This window comes from Erinaceus europaeus, chromosome 18 (genome assembly GCF_950295315.1).
Source record: "Erinaceus europaeus chromosome 18, mEriEur2.1, whole genome shotgun sequence".
Taxonomy (NCBI): domain Eukaryota; kingdom Metazoa; phylum Chordata; class Mammalia; order Eulipotyphla; family Erinaceidae; genus Erinaceus; species Erinaceus europaeus.
This window is the reverse complement of record NC_080179.1, coordinates 19943370-19964044: the sequence shown is the minus strand read 5'-3', so window position 1 is coordinate 19964044 and position 20675 is coordinate 19943370. Positions and strand designations below refer to the sequence as shown.

Here is a 20675-nt window from a genome sequence, read left to right as displayed (position 1 = left end):
TTCCCCCCTGCATGTGGGGACCGGGGGCTCAAACCCTGGTCCTAGAGCACTGTAACACCTGTGCTTAACCAGGTGCACGACCACCTGACCTGGCTCGTTTTCTTTTCATGTAGATGGATAGCAACTAGCATGGTTCGTGGCCTGGCCTCGTTAAGCCTACCCTCCTTAATTCCTTGGGGAGATGGAATGAGTTCACTGATTTTCAGAGATGAATTAGGCATATTTAACTTAATTCTTCATTTGCTCAGAAGCTGGCTACTTTGTGAAAAGTTGCACAGAAGCAAACTCCCATGAATAGGGCCTTGTGGCTACCCAGCTGTGGGCCTTGATGTATGGGTTCAGTCTTAGATGCAATTCCTCCCAAGTGCTCCAAACCATTTTCTTCCCCCCCGCCCCCCAGGGTTATTGCTGGGCTCGGTGCCTGCACCATGAATCCACCGCTCCTGGAGGCCATTTTTCCCCCTTTTTGTTGCCCTAGTTGTTGCAGCCTCGTTGCGGTTATTATTGCCATTGTTGACGTTGCTTTGTTCATGAATAGGACAGAGAGAAATGGAGAGAGAAGGGGAAGACAGAGAGGGGGAGAGAAAGACAGACACCTACAGACCTGCTGCACTGCCTGTGAAGCGACTGCCCTGAAGGTGGGGAACCGGGGGCTTGAACCGGGATCATTACGCCGGTCCCTGCGCTTTGCGCCACGTGCGCTTAACCCACTGCGCCACCGCCCGACCCCCTCCAAACCATTTTCTTCAGTATCAACTGCATCAGCAGTTAAGCTGACATTTTAATCATCATCTGTTGACACAATAAGTCCCTCTCAGTTGTTTTAAAATTTGGGCTGAGAACATTGGAATACTACTTACCACGCTTCTCACAAACCTAGTCAGATGGTAATAACTGCACACTGTGGTCTCATCCAGTAGGCTAGTCCCTTAGTTTCCCTTCATTTACTTCTGCACAAAGGATCAACAGGACTTGAATTACTTGGTAACACATCATACTAATACCTAATCTGTTTCCTTCCACAAAGTTGGAGCTACCTCTCCATCTACAGAGGAATGAGAGAGATCTTGTCCCTTTTTTTTTTTTAATATTTATTTATTCCCTTTTGTTGCCCTTGTTTTATTGTTGTAGTTATTATTGTTGTTATTATTGATGTTGTTGTTGTTGGACAGAGAGAAATGGAGAGAGGAGGGGAAGACAGAGAGGGGGAGAGAAAGACAGACACCTACAGACCTGCTGCACTGCCTGTGAAGCGACTGCCCTGAAGGTGGGGAACTGGGGGCTTGAACCAGGATCCTTAGGCCAGTCTTTGCACTTTGCGCCATGTGCGCTTAACCCGCTGCGCCACCGCCCGACTCCCGATCTGTCTACATGCACCTCTCTGATGGTGTTTTTTCAGATGGAGCCGGACCCCATCTTACCTGGTTTTTGAAAACCAATGAACTCATACTTTGTGACAGGGCATGGTGAAAAGCAAACACAAGAGATCTGGTCTAAAAAAGAATAATCAGATAAAGGTGAGTTTTTGCTCTTCAAAAAAGTATCATGAACACAATATCTTATTTGCCATTTCCATGGTAGTATTTAGATAAACAGAAAAGAAAAAAAAAAGTGAAAAAAAAAATCTCAAGACTTTTGCAGCCTCCCTACTTCCAAGGCTCACCTTTTCTGAGCCAGGGCAGGATTGGTGACAGTGGCATTTAAGCTTACAACCAAGATGTCAGAGATTTAGTTACAATTCACTCTTGAGATGACTTTGCATATTTTTTGGGTCACTGGAACAGTATTTGGCTAGTATGTCTGTGAATACTGCCGACTTTCTCCAGGCCTGAATGTGGCTTGCTTCGCCTGGTAACTTCTCTTAGCAGTGACTGTTGTAGCAAGGCTGAGCATCAGAGGAATGATTCCCCCTGGGTTGCTTCTCCTCACAGTGACATGGTAAAAGCTTCCTTGAGTGGATCTTGTCCAAGTCTCTAGTTTTGTCTGCACCCCTACACCCTACCCCTGCCATATGGTATTTCATTTACCATTTTATTTTACGTTACAGATTAAGTTCTCAAGGAAAGACAATACCCACTGCTGATGTAGCTGCCAGTTTATTTTTGTCATTCAGATTTTACATGTTTTAATGTAAAAATGTATTAATATATAAAAGTATAGGTTCCAGACTTAGAAAAATCTGTCTCTTTGGAATGTTACTGATCTTATACACCATAATATATTCCTTGAGGTAGGATGAAACAAATGTGATTTATAGTTAACCTACACATAGAAAATAGTATACATGCATACAGCTGTAGAACCAGAATGGCAATATGAACATACCCAAAAGATGAAAGTACGAAAGATTTCAAGACTTAAATAAAACTGAGGAACAACCAATATTTCACTAACTCAAACCATCTTAGGGACCTAGAAAATGAGGTAGCCCATGGCAAGCTCTTTTAGGGGTATGGTTCCTCCTCCATCAGGCCAGGCATGGACCATGGAATTGGAATGGAATGGTGAAGAATGGAGCTGGGCTAAGTCCTGCATGTGTTGTGTAGCACATCATATTGTAGGTGGAAAACAGCAATGCACTTGAAAGAGAAACAGCCTTATTAAAATGCCTTGAGGGAGTCGGGCTGTAGTGCAGCGGGTTAAGCGCAGGTGGCGCAAAGCACAAGGACGGGCATAAGGATCCCGGTTCGAACCCCGGCTCCCCACCTGCAGGGGAGTCGCTTCACAGGCGGTGAAGCAGGTCTGCAGGTGTCTATCTTTCTCTCCCCCTCTCTGTCTTCCCCTCCTCTCTTCATTTCTCTCTGTCCTGTCCAACAACGACAACAACAATAATAACTACAACAATAAAACAACAAGGGCAACAAAAGGGAATAAATAAATAAAATAAATATTAAAAAAAAGAAAAAAAATGCCTTGAAACTCCAGACTAAACATTAAAACAGTGAGGAACGGGAGGCCCCAGGTATCACATGAGCCAGAGCTGAGCAGCAAGTGCTCTGTCCTCTATCTCATAGAAATAAATAAATAAACCTTAAAAAACAAAAAAACACCACTGAAGAATCGGGGGAAATATATGAGGAAGATGGTGGGTAGCTTATGTAGGGAATGAGTACCACTTAACTCTCATTCCAGCATGGGGCTGCAGGGCACCCAGCTCTTCTCACTCTGGACAGAAAGAAAAAAAAGTCCCCAAGTTGCAATGGAGCCAAACTTTAAAGGGCAGTCAGGAAATGAGCAGCACTCGTCAGCAAATGGGAAAGGCTGGAGCAGTGTTGTTGTTTTTTTTTCTAAAGTAAACAAAAGATCTGCAGAAGTATTTCCTTGCACTATTTGGCAAGAGAAAGAAGCACCTGGAGAGTGAGTTAGGAAGAGAAAGCATATAAGAAATGAGAGTAAAACAAGGATGGTTATAATGAAGCTTTGTCTCACTACTCTCCAGAGCCCAAGTATTCTATTAGGAAACAAAGCTGCAAATGAAGAGACACTCAGAAAGACTGGTTGATTAAGAATCCATTCATTGATACGATAAATAGAATAAATACTTTTCTGGATTTGGAATTTCATCTTTCATTTGGATTTTTTAATAAGCCTATTAAAATGTCTTCTAGGGAGTCAAAGTGGATATATACATTAACATAAATGAGGGCTGTGAAGGAAGAAGTATGAGCGACGAGAAAAGCAATTATCCTTGGAGACAGAAATTTCCTTGCTTCGATGCAGCATACAACACTGGTAATTTCAGCCATTCTCTTTCAGGTGATTTTCTGTGTGAATTTCAGATGCTGCTTCAGGCGAGCTAGGACAGCTCCCCCGGAGGAGTGGGACGTAACTAAAGACATATGAAGAGCTATCACATTCTTTATGTCAAATATTCTGTTCAGCAGGACAGCATCAGGAGAAAGACAAGTTGCTCTTGGGAGGCAGGCGGTGAGAGAAATGAGGTAGAGCAACTGCACAGTACTGCTTGTGCTAAGTACACAATATTTTTAAAAATGTAGTTGAATCAATAGCACCCTACTATAGGAAGTTACATAGTTTAAAGGCTTTTTTTTTTAATCCTCCAGTGGAAAAAGCTTAAAGAACTGAAAGGTGAGTGCCATTCTCCACTGTTTTTTCTTAAATACCTAATAACTGATATATCAAGAACAGCTGAGAAAAAAGCTATTATTATCACTTTTTCTACAGGTTTGCAAGTAGCACAAAGGGAGTAGTGGAGCTGTCATCACTTAAGTATTTTGATGAGAAGAGTAAAATGAATGCATCCTTTTTTTTTCTTTTCTTTTTTTCCTGAACAAGTTCCATCAGCTCAAGTGACAGAGATTATGATTCGAGTTTAGGAGGCAGTTAGAGAATCACTTAATTTGGTTGGTAACATATGACAGAAAAATCAGATAACTGGGTGGTGGTCCAGGCTTCACTTAGTGCCTATCTGCTGGAGGAAAAAAAAAAAAGAAGCAAAGATAAAGACAGAAATCACTGGGACCCCAAGGGCACAGGATGCTGGACACTATCTGCGACTATTTGAAGCCTACGTGATCCCAAAGTATTGATTTTTTTTCTTGTTATGCAATGTGAATGTGTATTTATACAATCCCCTGCCTTATTGTCCCTTATTAAAGGTTAAATGTTTGTGCTACCACACGCACTATAGAATCCAAAGCAAAGTTTTTAAACTCTTGGATCGGATAAGTAGTGGCACCTTTCAGCTTTCCTCCAACAAACTCCGGGGGGTAAGCTAGATGTGGGCTCCTTGACCATCTGGAGATTTTAATGTGCTCCATCCATCTCACGCCAACTCGGCTTACCGGCCGGAGTTAGGGTCACTGTGCTCTGACACACTCCAGGGTGTTGTTCCTGAGAGCTGTGTTCTGCAGCCTCTTGGCCCTCTCCTGCAGGTGCACTTGCTTTTTTAAATGTGTTGCTCTTTTTCTTATCCTCTGTAGACACTCATAACTATTACTACTTCCTTGTTACTGCATGTTGCTGATTCATACTTAAGAGGAAAAAGTCATTTTGTCTTCAACACCTCTTCCCTGTCCTTAGGGCATATGCTAATGAAAGACAGACTTTAGCATCCACTCTCCTCTGTAGCTTTGTGGCCACAATACAGATTCATTATAAATGAAGATGCAACTGTTACTTTCTTTCTATTTATAATCCTAACTACACCAAAGCCATCTTGCAGGTACTTTTGTGCCTCTGAAATCCCAAACCATATTCCAAGAAATGCTCAACATTTCATGCTTGGATTGGTGTTAATGTACAGACAACATTTTAAATAAAGATGTTTTCACTCACATTTTATTGACATTCCCTAAATTCACATATTTTAGATTATGTTTGAGATGAATGTCTTTGAAGATATTTTAAGGGCTTCCCTCCTCCCCTTTGCAGTGAAGATGACTTTTTCTTTTCCTTTTTTTTTTTTTTTTTAAGAGAGGAGGCAAGTGATGGATGGTTTGCCTGCTCACAGAAGAGCAACATGAAAAGCTGAAGAGCTGAAGCCTGAAGAGGGTGGGGCGAGAGAACTAAATTTGTGCAAAGTGCCGAAAAGAAGTGATAGGAAGCTTTTGTGCTGACATTCCTCTAGGTTCCTTTCCTTTCATTCTCTTCCTTTCTGACGTGTAACCATGGGCAAGTGTAGCCAACTTATTTTGGCGAATTGCTGAGTCTCGAATGAGGCGAAGCACTGAAAGCCCTGTGAGCCAAACTCTCGCCTACTGAGGTAACTCCCTGCTTGTGTTAGGAGCTGTCCTTTATCTCCCCAGCACCGCTCTGAGTAATACTTGAACCCACCAATGAAAACTGCACCAAAGAAGAGCAGAGGAACTACACATCTAGGTCCAAACTGCAGATCTGCTATTGACATACCTGTGAAACCCTGGGCATGCTACTCAACATCTCATAACCAGTCTCATCTGTAAAAAAAAACTCACTGGAGTCTGAGAATTAAATGAAAGAACAAGATAGTATGTAGAAGTTTAGTATATAAGTGACTTAGCACTCGGAACTAAATTAAGGGTAGCTGAGAGGTTTAATAGGAACTAGGACCTGTGCTCCCTGTCTGATGTGTAAGTAACACTTTTCCACAGCAACTTACTTTCTCACAAGGTTTCACAAAAACAATGAAAAGTTTCTGTTGCTGAAGAGTTCTGTGTGCTGCACTGTAAATTGAATTTGTTATTAATAACAATACCTCACATACAGTCAGTGTTTTAGAATTTACAATGCACTTTGACAAGTGTGGGAAATACCCACCCCAACATGCCATCTCCTGATGACTAACAGAAGCAGGAAGTAGGAGTTTCTGCTCTGAAAGACATCTACTAGTGATGCAGATGAGAAGTTACCTGCACTTGTGAAAAACACAACAAACATTAAGACCAAATGAGAGAAATAAAGCATGATATACTCGGGTTTCTGAACCTGGTTCTGATGAGCAGAAAAACCAGAGGAATGTAACATAGGAGCTTGGGGGGCAAGAATCTCAGTTACCTGAAATTGAACATTTAAATGACTTAGATGCTCAGGAGGGAAGTTATTTGCATGTGAGTGAATTCTTGTGTCCAAACTAGAATATCACAAAGATTTAGACTGCTTACTGATAGAAATCTCAATGTGGCCATAATGTAGAGACCAAGCTTATGGAACTGAGACAAGCAAAGTAGGTAAGTAGAAGTGACCATTTACTGGGTGTTTTAATACAACAAATGTGTCATACTGAATGCAAAACTTTTAATAATAGAAACTGTTACCATGGCTTTCTCATGAACTTTTGAAATAATTCTTTCATATGAGGATTTTTACATTTGCAAAAGGTGCAAAAGTACATTTTTAGTAGTGGAAGATGCTTTTTTTTTAATTTTTAAAATATTTTTATTTATTAGATAGAGACAGCCAGAAATGGAGAGGGAAGGGGGCAACAGAGGGGGAAAGAGACAGGAGAAACACCTGCAGCTTTCCCCCTGCAGGTGGGGACTGGGGGCTCGAACCTGGGTCCTTGTGCACTGTAACATGTGCGCTCAACCAGGTGCGCCACCACCTGACCCTGGAAGATGCATTTTTAATATGGCATAATTCATTGTTTCTGCAAGACAATGAAGGAATATATATACATATATATATTTCTGTTAAAGAAAAAAACAGTCCTTTTGAAATTTAGCTTCCTTGGGAAAGGAATTTTTAAAATATAAAACTCTGCCTACTTTGCTGGTCCTAGTTTTATGGATAAGGAGAAATTTACAATTTCATGCAATAATTAGGTAGTTTAACACACAAGCAGGTACATTTGCCACACTTACTGATATATTTGCATGCACACGCGTGCGTGTACAGACATACACGCACACACATTCACTTCCAAATCTGGTCTTTTTTTTTTTTTTTTTTTTTACTCAGCTAAAATCTACTTTTCTGTTTAGTAGTAAATTCCAAAAAAGGTTGATTTAGGTAGGCTGAGAAAAACACTGATCAAACAAACAGAAGAAACTGGTAGAAATAGCTTTGCTGAACAGCCATGTGGAAGAGCAGGTCTCTGCTAGACAGTGCCCAAAAGAGCCCAGTTTGTGTCTCTCACAGCCCAAATTTGGCTGATGTATTTTTGAAGTTTTAAAGGTTAACTACATGCTGTAATACACTACAGAAAGATACAAAGCCTGTATTTTACTGTGCCAGTCAAGAGGTTGGTTTTAATCTGTTATTTAAGACTAAGAGAGACAGCAGAATTTATATTGGTGAGACTGTGAGAATAATTTTACCTTCTGTTGTTTTTTAAACCACCTTGGGCCATGATTTTTAAATGAGACACAAGAAGATCAGCTGGAGTTCCCATAGCAACATTAACTTATCTAACTGCCCTTGCTGCATGCAATACTTTCATCACTAGCTTGGCTTTTAAATGTGTATCTTAAGTATGAACTACAACTGAGTTAAGAGTCTCAGGCACATTTTAGTTCTTATATTTAGAGAGTGTTGCACATTTAAATGGAAACTTTAGTACTGTATGGATGAGAATTACTACCAAAGAAATATGTGTAAGAAACTTTATATGGTCTGCCTTGCCCCAACCTCTGATCTCACTGCATTCCATTCTATAGATGATTCCTTAATCGTGGCGCTAAGTACATGTATAACATGTCACAGATAGGCTAAGATAGAGAACGAGCAAACAAGTCTCAGATGGCTCTTATTCAGAGGTTAGAAACATGACCTTTCGGGAGTCGGGCTGTAGCGCAGCGGGTTACGCACAGGTGGCGCAAAGCACAAGGACCGGCATAAGGATCCTGGTTCGAACCCCGGCTCCCCACCTGCAGGGGAGTCGCTTCACAGGCGGTGAAGCAGGTCTGCAGGTGTCTATCTTTCTCTCCTCCTCTCTGTCTTCCCCTCCTCTCTCCATTTCTCTCTGTCCTATCCAACAACGACAACAACAATAATAACTACAACAATAAAACAACAAGGGCAACAAAAGGGAATAAGTAAATAAAATAAATATTAAAAAAAAAGAAACATGACCTTTCCTCAGGACTGTCTATGAGCTGACACACAACCATCTTTTTGCTACTATTCCTCCTCATCAATGTCCCATGCCCAGTTATCTTCTCTCTAGAATTCTCATCCGAGAAGGTACACTCAAGGAAGAGCTTGAGGACTACTTCCTCTTAATGGGAGGGATACAGGGAAGAGAAGAGACCTGAGTCTTCCTCATTTCTTCTCCCAGATGCTCTTTCTCTCTCTTCAGAACTACTATCCCCATGGCTACCATCACTGCATGATATACCTGTGACAGGGCAACATCCTTCTCTGCTTCTGTTGATTTTGTTTTGAGGAACTCTGCTCTGTCCTATTCTTTCTGATGGCACTCTCAACTAAACTGCACCTTCCTACCCAACTTGTCAAAAGATGAATCCATGAACCCAGATGAAAGTATCATATTCTTCTGGAAAGTTGAACTTAAAAAGGAAATAATAATAATAAAAAAACCAGTTGGAAGTAATTACCCTAATATTTTTCTCAAGAGATTATTCAATTCTTCCACATTTCTGTGGCTCATAATCAAAGTCTGTTACCGGATAAGCTCCCTATTTGATACATTTTTCATACACTAGCTTAGACCATGATGTAGAGGTTAGAGATGTTAATTATTTTGCTTTGCCAGCTATAGTCCATTTCTCAGAATGTCTCAGCAGACAGAACTGTGTATTTATTTCAAGAATTCAGCAAAATGTTAGTACTCAGTACATGTATAACAAATGAAAGACCAATCTTAAAAACTCCACTTTTGGGGCCAGGCGATGGCACACTGGGTTAAGCGCTCACATTACAGTGTGCAAGGACCCAGGTTCAAGCCTCCTGTCCTCACCTGCAGGAGGAAAGCTTTACAAGTGGTGAAGCAGGGCTGCTGGTGTCTCTCTGTCTCTCTCCCTCTTTATCTCCTCTCCCCCTTCTCAATTTCTGTCTCTATCCAATAAAAAATAAATACGGTATTTAAAAAAAAACTCCACTTTTATAAAGTGTAATTTAGAAAACAAATTATATCTTTTTTTTTTCAGGCAAGGTGGTAACTAAATTTTAATTGCTATAATTTAGGAGTTTTCTTGGGCATACTAGTTATTTAAAAGAGCTCTTACAACTACCTGTATATCTAATAACTTGAAAATAATGTTAGCATGGGGCTGTACTTCCCTAATCTTAGAACAGGAAAGAGAAACTAAAATTCTACTTCAGGCATTAGTCTTTGCATTAGAAAAGTTTTGGAGAAAACAGGTGACAACAAAAAAACACAAATATGACACATTTCTTACTCTTGTGACTTGCCCTGGAATCAAACAAAGATTTGCTTCTCTAATATCAGACAATAAAAAAATGGTCCAACTGTGTCTAACTAATGTAATAAATAAAGCAAGCAACTCTTTTCTACTTCTAAAACACAGCAGCTTAGAGTTCATCAAAATATTTTTGCCAGAGTGACATACTAGATGTTTATAAAACTCAAGGAAAAAAAAAAACAACAAAAACAACAGCTAGACATCATAAATCTAAAAAAGTCTGAACATACTAAGTTTTAAAATCTAGAATATGTCACACTCTTCCTAATCACTTCAATCTGCTTAAAAAGCAAAAAAGAGCTCACCTATGACAAATAGCAGGAGATATAGATTCTCTTCTTCTGATTGTCTTTCAGAAATGATTTACACAATTATTTCAATAGTGTAGTCCTCAAGCTTGCACCATAACATGGTACATAGTTCAGATATGAGAAAAGTGAAAAATGCCAATTTGCTGTTTTTGAGTCACATAAAATGGCTTCTGGAATTTGCCTTGAACCCACACTCAGTGAATTTTCACTTGTTTTTTTCTTTTCAACTTGTAAGCAATTATAGTGGTTTCTGGAATTTGCCTTGAACCCACACTCGGTGCATTTTCACTTGCTTTTTCCTATTAACTTGCAATCGACGATCAACCAGATTTTGCTTTTCATTTAAACCAGCCTTGTAGAATATATTGTGGACTTCCCCTGTGAGACAGAAATGGTAATCAAATGTATATGTCAAAAGGGAGGCATTCAGATATAGTGACTGACTAAATTTCATTTATTCCAAGAAATATTCTCAAGTACAAACTGGTAAAGGAAACCTATGAAATCAAGCCTATTGGAGTAAAGAAGAATGACCTACTTGATTAACAAGTTAAGCCAGGAGACATAAATAAGTAATACTTATAATAGGCATCAGTAGCTACAGTTTCCTTTGGGGTGGGGGCAGTGCTGGGGCTTCACAAATATGCCATTTCAACTTATCCTAAGTTTATTTATTTTTTAAAAAATATTTACTTGTTTATTTATTCCCTTCTGTTGCCCTTGTGGTTTTATTGTTCTAGCTATTATTGTTGTTGTTATTGATGTCATTGTGTTGGATAGCGCTTCACACTATGTATGCTTAGTCTGGTGTGCCACCACCCGGCCCCCAAAAGTTAATTTTTAAGCTTTTACAAAGAATGGTTAAGAGTTACCAAAATATGAAGATATTCAATATTTAATCAACTAGTGACATCTAATTTTCAGGTTGTTTTACTTTATCTCTGAAATAATCAAAGAGACAAGAGTGTTTACAGATACTTGCTTCTTCTTATAGATAAGCATACCTTTGGTAAAGAAATATGCCCTGGTACCATCTCCTCGAACATAGAAGTTTTCAGATAAACAATGCCCTAAAAAATCATAACAGAAACAGTATTTTTTTAAAGCAAACTCAAATGTTGATATGAAATAAAAACAAAGTATTCTTTATGACACAAGAAAATTGCTCCAAACTGAATGTACTCTTACCCCTTTTAAAACGAAGCTGAGTCTTATCATATCTTCCATAGTCCCGAAACAACAACATCCCTCCAGGTTTTAGTAACTTGCACATTTGGTTTACAACACCTTGCATCCTTTGAAAACAATGACAGATCGTGTACTTACAAAATTCTTAGTTTATAAGCTTCACTTAACTTTAAGGGACAGGGAGAGAAGGAGAGAGACAAGGAGATAGCACAACACTAGAGATTCCCCTGGTGTTCACATTTTGCCATGGGCAAGAACCCGAGTTCAAGCCTCCAGAACCACATGGGAGTAAGTACCATGTACGAGGAACAGCAGCTTCATAAGTGGAACAGTAGTGCTGTGGTGTCCTTTCCTTCTCTCTCTCTCTCCCTCTCCCCCCCTCCCTGTTTTTATCTGTGAGGGGGTGGAGATCCACTGAAGTGGTGGATTGAGTAGGCATGAAGCCCCAACAAAGTCCAGGAAGTAAAAAAGAAAAAAGATATGCAAGGCTGCATAAGGTCAAACAAATTGAAATAACACATATAAGGGCATTGAAAATTACTGTTTGTGTGGGAAAAAAAAAAAAAGAGCATCAACTTGCTAAGTGATCAAATTAAAAAGGCCTAGGTTATTAAGCAATTATTCAAAGATCAATGGTGGTAAGTTTGAAGAGTTTGATATACAATGTCAAAGCTAAACTGGAAACCACACAGAATTTTCTCATGTATATAGAAAATTAAGGTAGCTTTGTGACAGATAAAAATGGAGTAATTTCATTTTCAGAGCCATCCCAAACTGCGTATTCAAACAGAATTATCATACCTCCCAAGCTGGTTCCTTTACCTCTTGCCTTCTTTGTTTAATTCTAGGTACCAACCATCATTTCACCAAAATATAGGACCTCAAATAAATCACCGACTCCTTTTCTTTTCCTTTCACTATCCTCAAATTCTATTTCTTTCTTTCTTTTTTCTTTCTATTGTCATCACTGGTATTTTCTCTCCCCTTTTTGTATCTCATTGATAACCCCTTAGTGTAAACTTCTACCTCCTCAAACCATGAGACAGATTAACTTCCTAACATATTTTGTTATTTTCCTTGTCAATTCTTCCTGTATATGATTGGTGAACTATTCTTTTTGAAATAATGTTTTATGAAGCTATTGTTTACCTCAAATTTTCATCCATGGGATAAATATCTTAATTTTTTAGTTGAGTCCTTAAGATCTATAGCTGGCCTTAATTAGACTTCAACATCCTTTTACTAGCATCTCCTCTAACTAAACAGTTACACACCTGGGTCTAAGTAGTCCATACCCTTCTCATATGGATTCCCTTAAAGAATTCTCTTCTTAATCTCTCCCTACTTAAATTCTTTTTTTTAAGTGTAACTTTCTTTTTTTTATTTTTTAAATCTTTATTTATTAGATAAAGACAGCCAGAAATGGAGAGGGAAGGGGGTGACAGAGGAGGAGACAGAGAGACACCTGCAGACCTCCTTCACCACTTGTGAAGCTTTCCCCCTGCAGGTGGGGACCGAGGGCTCCAACCAGGATCCTTACACCGGTCCTTGTGCTTTGCGCCACCTGCATTTAACCCGCTGTGCTACTGCCCGACTCCCCCTGATATGCTTTTCTATAGAGTTCTATTGAGAAGGACTCAGGGATCATTGGGAATGGCAGTCGGGTTACACAATCAGTCATCAATGTCCACTACCGGGGCAGAGTGCAGAAGGGTGGTAAAGGGCAGTCTGTATGCCAAGTCCTTGCCATTTCTGCTTTACTCAAGCTACTTCAAGCTGCTAAGCTTTCCCTATTTTAGAAATGAGGGGTTTGGGTTAGGTAACTTGCAAATTTGTTCCAATTAAAACACTGTTCAGTGGAATAATGGGGTTAAAGTTAAATTATGTCAAGCCATGAAGGAAGCGGACAGTGAAAAAATGAAAGTAAGTATAAAACGAGAGATATAATAGGTACATGATTGGATGAGAAGCTCTTTAAAAAAAAAGTGGAATATAAACACATGAAAAGGGAGAAGAAAAGCATTCCTCTTTGTTTATTTTATTGCAGGTTATTTTCACATTGTACTTACAATTAAAGCAGACCATATACTGAACCTTAAATAACCATTTGCAAGATAAAGGCTCCATGTACAGAGGAAACCCCTTTTGCTACAATTACTAGTGAAATAAGTATGAAGTGAAAATGTAGAAAAACAAAGAACCAGATACTTCAAAAACATAACTTCTTTTTATAAATCCTTTCCCCCCAATTATCCTTCAATGTCTGGGGTCATAGTTAAACTCATGGGGTGGGGAGCTTCTCTTTCTGATCACTTCAGCTCTAGAGTCAATTCCTGAGATTTGTATGTGTGACTGAACTGGGATTAGCAAGACAAAATGAGAGAAAGGCCTTTTCTTTCTTTTTTATTTTTAAATAAATCAGTTAATTAATTAACTAATTTTTTTTTTTGCCTCCAGGGTTATCTCTGGGGCTTGGTACCTGTACTATGAGTCCACTGCTCCTAGTGGCCATTTTTTCCATTTTTTGTTATTCTTGTTGTTGTTGTTGCTGTTGTTGTTGTTGTATAGGACAGAGAGAAATGGAGAGAGGAGGGAAGACAGAGAGGGGGAGAGAAAGACAGACACCTGCAGACCTGCTTTACCACTTGTGAAGTGAGCCCCCTGCAGGTGGGGAGCTGGGGTTTAGAACCAGGATCCTTGCTCCAATCCTTGCACTTCGTGCCATGTGTGCTTTATGCACCCGGCCCCCTGAACAGCCCTTTCTTCATCTCACATTCACATTTATTTTCCTCATCTATCTCTGGGTGGAAGAAGAATTAAAAGAAGAGATTAAAAAATGAATATTTATTGACTGCCTACTCCATGCTTGGGTCTGTGGTAAAAATACTTCCTTTAATTTTAATGACAAGAACACTTACCTCTTCCTTTGTACCTTCCTATGAATTATTCCCATTTAAGCTGCAATTCCCAGACTTGAGGACTAGCTGAATGCTTGTTGAACACTTGTGTATGGATTTTACAAGCTGTCAAGAAGTCACATTTCTCTAACTTCACTCAGGCTTAATCTACTACTATTTCTAGTTCTAAGTGACCCTAAAGACACTGCCTCGTCTTTTTTATTTACTATTGTTCTCCTTCTACTCATTTTCTTCATTTACAGATCATTTCTGTGTATGTAAGAAAGTGGCTACTGGCATGATACATCTGAATTTATTTTATAATAAACAGAATGAACATACTGTACTTATAAAAGCAGTCTTTCCAAGACACCTGCTTTCCCATCTCTGTAACATTCAGTTCAAATCATGAGAAACTACACTATCTAAACTAATTTCAAATAGTCTTTTTGTGGTCTCATTTGGAATTCAAACATTTCCTGTTATGGGTGTCAGATAGAAAATCTTGTTCTCGATCCACCTACTCCATCCTCTTAACTCTGGAACAAAGTACTTAGAGATGACATCTTTCTACCAGTACCTGAATAATGTCAGTAGTCTAAACAGATTAGCAGAGAAGAACAGGTTACAGAAACTAGGAGGAGAAAGCAGCTTCGTGGAACCCAATATATCTCACTAGGTGTAAACAGATCTTTCATTTCGATTTATTTGGAAGTTTAATTTGTTTTCCATAAATAATCAACATACTTATCTGTAAAGAAAAATAAAATGACTGAAAGGGATCCTAGTGACCTTGTAATTACAAAAAAAAAAAAAGTACAAGGCATCCAGTTTCTCTAGAAAAGGTTTATACACATTAAACAAACAAACAAAAAAGGAGTTGATGCTCAAGAAGATTCACAGAAATTCATTTTTAAGGAACTTTGTGGAAAAGGTACAACCTCTGACAATCCTTGGTACTTGCCACATGTGCCTTAACACAGATAGTATAGCAGACAAAACAAAATTAAAAAAAAACAAACTTTTTAAAAGTGATTTTAATTGTAAGTATCTCTTTATGCTTCCTCTGAAGAGAAGCTGTGTTTATTTCCAAACACTGTGAATTTCTTTAAAACTTTAATTCATAAAAATTTAAATGATGGCACTAGGCCAATCTTTCATTAAAAAGATCCAAGGTTAATCTGGCAAGTCTTGATAACCATTAATTTGGTAGTGGGCACTTTTAAAACAAAGAATTTTTAAAGCACACTGACAAACCTGTGTAAAGTCAGAAAGATACAGCCAGGACAGGGGTAGATAGCACAATGGCTATGCAAAGACACTCTCATGCCTGAGGCTTCAAAGTCCCAGGTTCAAGCCCCTGAACCACGTTAAACCTGAGCTGAGCAGTGCTCTGGTAAAAAAAAAAAAAAAAAAGAAAGAAAGAAAGATACAGCCAATCTTTTCACGAGTATTCTGTAAGATGCTACATCAAAGATGTTTGTTTCTTACCATCAAGTACAATTTCCCTCTTGGGAGTCTATCAGGCTGTTCTGAATTTGTAATTTCCTTGAAGTACTGTCACTTTTAATAGGTATGTGCCTTGCCAGAATATGCACACTGCATTCTGACAGTGACAGAAATCTCACTAAATGAAGTAGTTTGACCAGTTTCTTTCTTAGAAATCTGAAGAAAGGAAAAAACTATTTAAAAGGCTGTATATTATACATAATGTAGTTCACTAAATAATAAATTCAAGAATTGTCATCTTTGCTTTGATGGTTCTGAAAACCGCTACTGATAAAGGAGCTGTACACTTTTGCTTTGCCCTTTTGTCTTCATTTACCTGTCAGGATGAATAGACGAGAGCACAAAGACAAGGAGAATGACATCCAGGATTCCATCTGGAAAAGGGTAGGGTAAGCCATCATCACAAACATCATGAACGAACGCACAGCACTGGGTTGCTCTGTAGGATGAGTGCGACTATCATGAAAAGGAATGAAAAGGGGAAAAAAATGTACTTCACAGATTTCTAGTTTTCTTAAAATTGAAAGGTCAAGTTTTCTACTTCCAAGTGCCTTTCCTCTATAAATCTGAATAAACTTTTCTTTCTGATTCAGTGTACTCTTTACTTATTTCAAGCTGCCAGAAAAAAAATCAAGTCTTGTACAGATTTGGTAACAACTACTCTTTATAATCCCTCTTTAATTTATTTATTGTTATGAGAAAAGGAGAGAGAGACCAGAGCTCTGGTTTACGGTGATGTTGGGAATTGAACCTCCCTCTTTAGTTTTAAAAGTGGAGTAGGTAAGAATTTATGAGTCAATAAGCAGCAATATTGGAAGACAATATTATCTTTTAAATTAATTAATTAATTAAACACAATGTCTACTGCTTTATTTTTATTTTGCTTTGTCTATTGCCTTTTATCTCTTTTAGTGGACACACAGATATCATTGTTCTTTCTCCTCCAGACTTATTTTGCTTCACATCATCCCCTCCAACTCCTTCCATTTTGCTTGAGTGTGATACATAAGTATCTCTGAATAGTGCTCCATTGTTTTTACATAGACACCATCCCTTCTTCACTCAGTAAAATTTATCCAAGGGGGCGCCGTTGTTTCTATATCTTAGCTACTGTAAATATCACTGTAATAAACACAGGGGTGGATTTAATTTTTCAAGCTGATGTTTTCATATCCGTTGAACATAAACCTAGAAGTGAGCACACTGGATCATATAAGTAGCTTTATTTTTAGCTTCTTAAGGAAGCTTCATACTTTTTTTCTAAAACAACTGTATCACATTATATTCTCCCACATTTTTTTCCACATCCTCATCAGCCATTCTCACAGGTATGCAATGATCTTTACTGTGGTTTTGACATGCATTTTCCTAATAATATTTTTAATAGCATCTTTACATGTGTGTGTTGGCCATCTGTATATTTCTTTGGAGTAATGTCTATTTACATATTCTACCCCCACTTTTTTCTCTCCTGTGTATGTGTATTTTGAGTTTCTTACATTCTTTATATATCTTGAATATTAAGCCCTTATCAGTTATATGATGTACAGATATTTTTCCCTTTAAGTAGGCTGTTTTTTTATTCTGCCAATATTTCCTTTAGTGTTATTATGCCTATATTATTTAAGAGGTGCAGAAATGTTCCTCAATTCTCTCTCGCACTGCTTGTTACATTTCTGCATTGGGTTAAAATGTAAATATTCCATTCCTACACACTCAGCATTACATAGTGATGATGTACAACTCAGTGAATATACTAGTAATCACTCAACTGTATACTTTAAAATAGTCAGTTTTGTGGTATGTGAGCTCTATCTCAATAAAGCTATGAGTTAAAAATTATACTATAGTACACACACATGCCAAGTCAGTCTACCAAAAGAGTACTAGAAGAATATTTATGAACAGATTAACATTGATTTACCCTATGACCTCAGGAAGTGTGGTTAATTTTTTCAGTATTTTAGAAAATGTCTACAATGAATAATTATTACTTTTATTGTCAAAAATTAAATCTCAGGTATTTATCATAAATTTGTGTTAACAGAATATCCTTTCCTTTTCTATTTCCCAAGTAAACTCTTCTAGTTAAGTTAATGTTTACTAGCACTTGAGGATTGGACAAACAAGTTCAGGTTCTCCAATGTTTTCTTTATAGTTTTGGACACTGTAGACTTTTAAAAATTAATGAATGCTTGTCTGGTCTAGACTATGTGTAAGGCTCTAGAGGCATAAATATGAATTTCCAGAAACTGTTGGCATTTCTATGTATATAAACCCCTTGACTCTATTTTAAATTCAAAGTAACTGCTATTCATTAAAGCAATATCAAGTTGATATCACCTAGGCATTAGGAGATATTAAGATTCCCAGAACTGCTAGAAACTAAAAATGGTCACAGATCACATTTGAAGGAGAAAATATTTTTAAAGATAGCTAATTAACAAATAAGATACATGTTTATATACAAATAATATATGGATTTCTCTTAAAAAAAATAAAAACATACCTTTACTAACTCCACAGCACTGGAAGCAAAATCACAGCAATAAATAAAGGTCTCTGGAGCATTCCTATGAAAGCAGAAGAAACAGCTAAATCTAGAGTACAGAAACGCTCACACAACAACAACAAAACCCCTGTAGGTTTGAACTTGTTAATAAGTATTTCTTTAGCAGGATTTTGGAAGATAATTGGCTTATCACTTCTTCTTTTTAGGGCGGTATTTTTTGTTATTTGTAGTGTTACAGTGTCATCAAGTTACTTCTGAAACAGCACTGCCTCAAATACTTACCATTAATTACCGAGTAACTTTAAAATTCCTGTTCTGCTTTTCAGGCCTTCCATTACTCGGGCCTATCTGCCTTGCTTCTCATCATACTCTGCCTGGGAAACCAGTTTCATTGGAAATGTCCAAGGCCATCCATATCCTACTTCATGCTCTGGCTCTCACAGGCACTCTTTTTTTCTCAGCTTCCAGCTAGCATAGCGTGTATCTCTCTTTAGCTTGGTCAAGTTCTACTTTTCTCAAAGCACAGTATTCCTCAGATACAGTATCTGTTGGTATTTCATACTTCATCCTGTGTATATAACTCATTTCAGTTTTGGCCCTTCAAAGAGGCTCTGATGCCCTTATGTGGCACAAATACAAATGCGTGCACGCACACACACACACACACATGCATAGACACACACACACATTTATGCATGCTTATGCAAATACACACATACAAATATTTAATACCATGTGAGTACAATTTCTAAAAAGAATAAACCTCTAATATATTAATTCTTAATTGTCTCCAATATAGTAAAATATTTATTAAGCTTCACATATTAAGTATTAGAATTCAAAGCCACATATGAAATGATCTAATTAAATAGTAGATATTTTACAGCCAAATAGACCTATATCTTAATCCTGGATTTGCCACTTATGAGCTTAGTTAGTAAATGCCTTGCCTTTTTCTTTGTGAGGGTAGTGTCTATTCATATGAAATACCTGACCCATTTTCATTATCCTCCACCGAACTTAAGACAGAATTTATTATGTTTTGATCTGGAATTTCGTAACAAAGCTGGACCATGATTATTAATGTGGACTGATGTATACTCTGAATTTAGGGGGTGAGTAACTTTGCTGACCTCCCCTTTTATGCTGGTATCAAATCATCCTGCATTATACTACTTAGCAGCACATCCAAATCACAGAAAGAGATCAGTATGTTATTACATAGTGAATGGAAGGATGGCTCTGACTCCTGTGGATTTTATAGTCTAGTTTGGGATATGGTAGGTTCTATAAAACTTCTGATAGGAGAAAGGAGAGGCACCCTAAAATATACGTCTCAAGAATTCTGAAGGAGGGAGCTGGCATTATTAAGTGAGGAGAAGCAGAAAGGGCGTTAGGGTTTAGGAATGGAAGTCTCATGCCAGGGGTAAGAAGCACAGTTGAACCAAGAGCCTGGATTGTTATGGGACAGTATATATTGGTCATGAAACACACAATTTGAACTTATAATTTGGCTCAGGTGGCGTTTTTAGTAAGGAGGACTTCTAAATAAAAAGGCAATACAAACACAAATATGTACTGGGTAGAATCTTACCGAAACTTAGATTGTACATTTTAATGCTATTCACTGATGGATATTATGCTCATGTATAACTCATTTTAATCTGTGGCACTAGGGATTTACAATCAACTTAAGATTTGCCCAAGTAAATTAAAGTAGAATCTGGTTATGAAATGTTAGCCAGAACTGAACAAGTTAGAATTTGCTCTGCCTGTCATTTTTCATCTGTTCTATATAAAAACATTGTCTTAACTTCCTAGGAAACCCAGACATTAGTGACTCTAATTTGCTGGTGGTCACACATGTATGAAATATTTTCAATAAACACTCAAATGCAGAGCATTATGTGATTATTTTAAGCAGTATTTTTTTTTTTTATTGCCACCAGGGTTATCGTTGGGGCTTGGTGCCAGCACTACGAATCCACTGCTCCCAACAGCCAGTTTTTTTTTTCTTTCTATTTTTATTTGATAGGACAGAGAAAAATTGAGAGGGGAGGTGGAGATAAAGGAGAGAAACAGACACCTGCAGCCCTGCTTCATGACTTGTGAAATTTACCCCCTGCAGGTGGGGAGCAGGGCCTCAAACCCAGGTCCTTGCGCATGGTAACGTGTGCTTAACCAGGTGGCCACCACTGGGCTTCTACACTATGTGAACTGGTGGCTAAGGGTGAGGGCTCTGAAACCAGACTCCCTAAGGTGTGAATCCTGACACTTCTATTTAGTGGTGTAACCCTGGAATACTCAATCTCAGTCTCTCTCTCTCTCTCTTTCTCTCTCTCAAGTTCAGAGCCTCAAGTTCAATGAAAGTCTTCTGCCTAACCATTATGCTATCTCATCCACTACTTAATCTCTTTGTGAATCTGCTTTCTCC

At 38.2% G+C, this 20675-nt stretch overlaps 1 protein-coding gene across 3 annotated transcripts in view; it reads right to left on the bottom strand.

Moving 5' to 3' along the window:
• Positions 1-5403: 5403 nt before the first annotated feature.
• Positions 5404-20675, bottom strand: part of METTL8 (methyltransferase 8, tRNA N3-cytidine) — a 94155-nt gene continuing 78883 nt past the window's right edge. For 2 of the 3 annotated variants that reach the window (XM_060177720.1, XM_060177723.1), the window contains exons 6-11: positions 18239-18302; positions 16046-16185; positions 11324-11430; positions 11140-11205; positions 8512-10513; positions 5404-8209 (exon numbers count right to left, since the gene is read on the bottom strand). In XM_060177720.1, the coding sequence (XP_060033703.1) occupies positions 10374-10513; positions 11140-11205; positions 11324-11430; positions 16046-16185; positions 18239-18302 (517 nt within the window). In that variant the 3' untranslated portion in view covers positions 5404-8209; positions 8512-10373. Of the gene's footprint in view, positions 8210-8511; positions 10514-11139; positions 11206-11323; positions 11431-15711; positions 15886-16045; positions 16186-18238; positions 18303-20675 lie in introns of those variants that run through there. The other variant, XM_060177722.1, reaches the window with a different exon arrangement.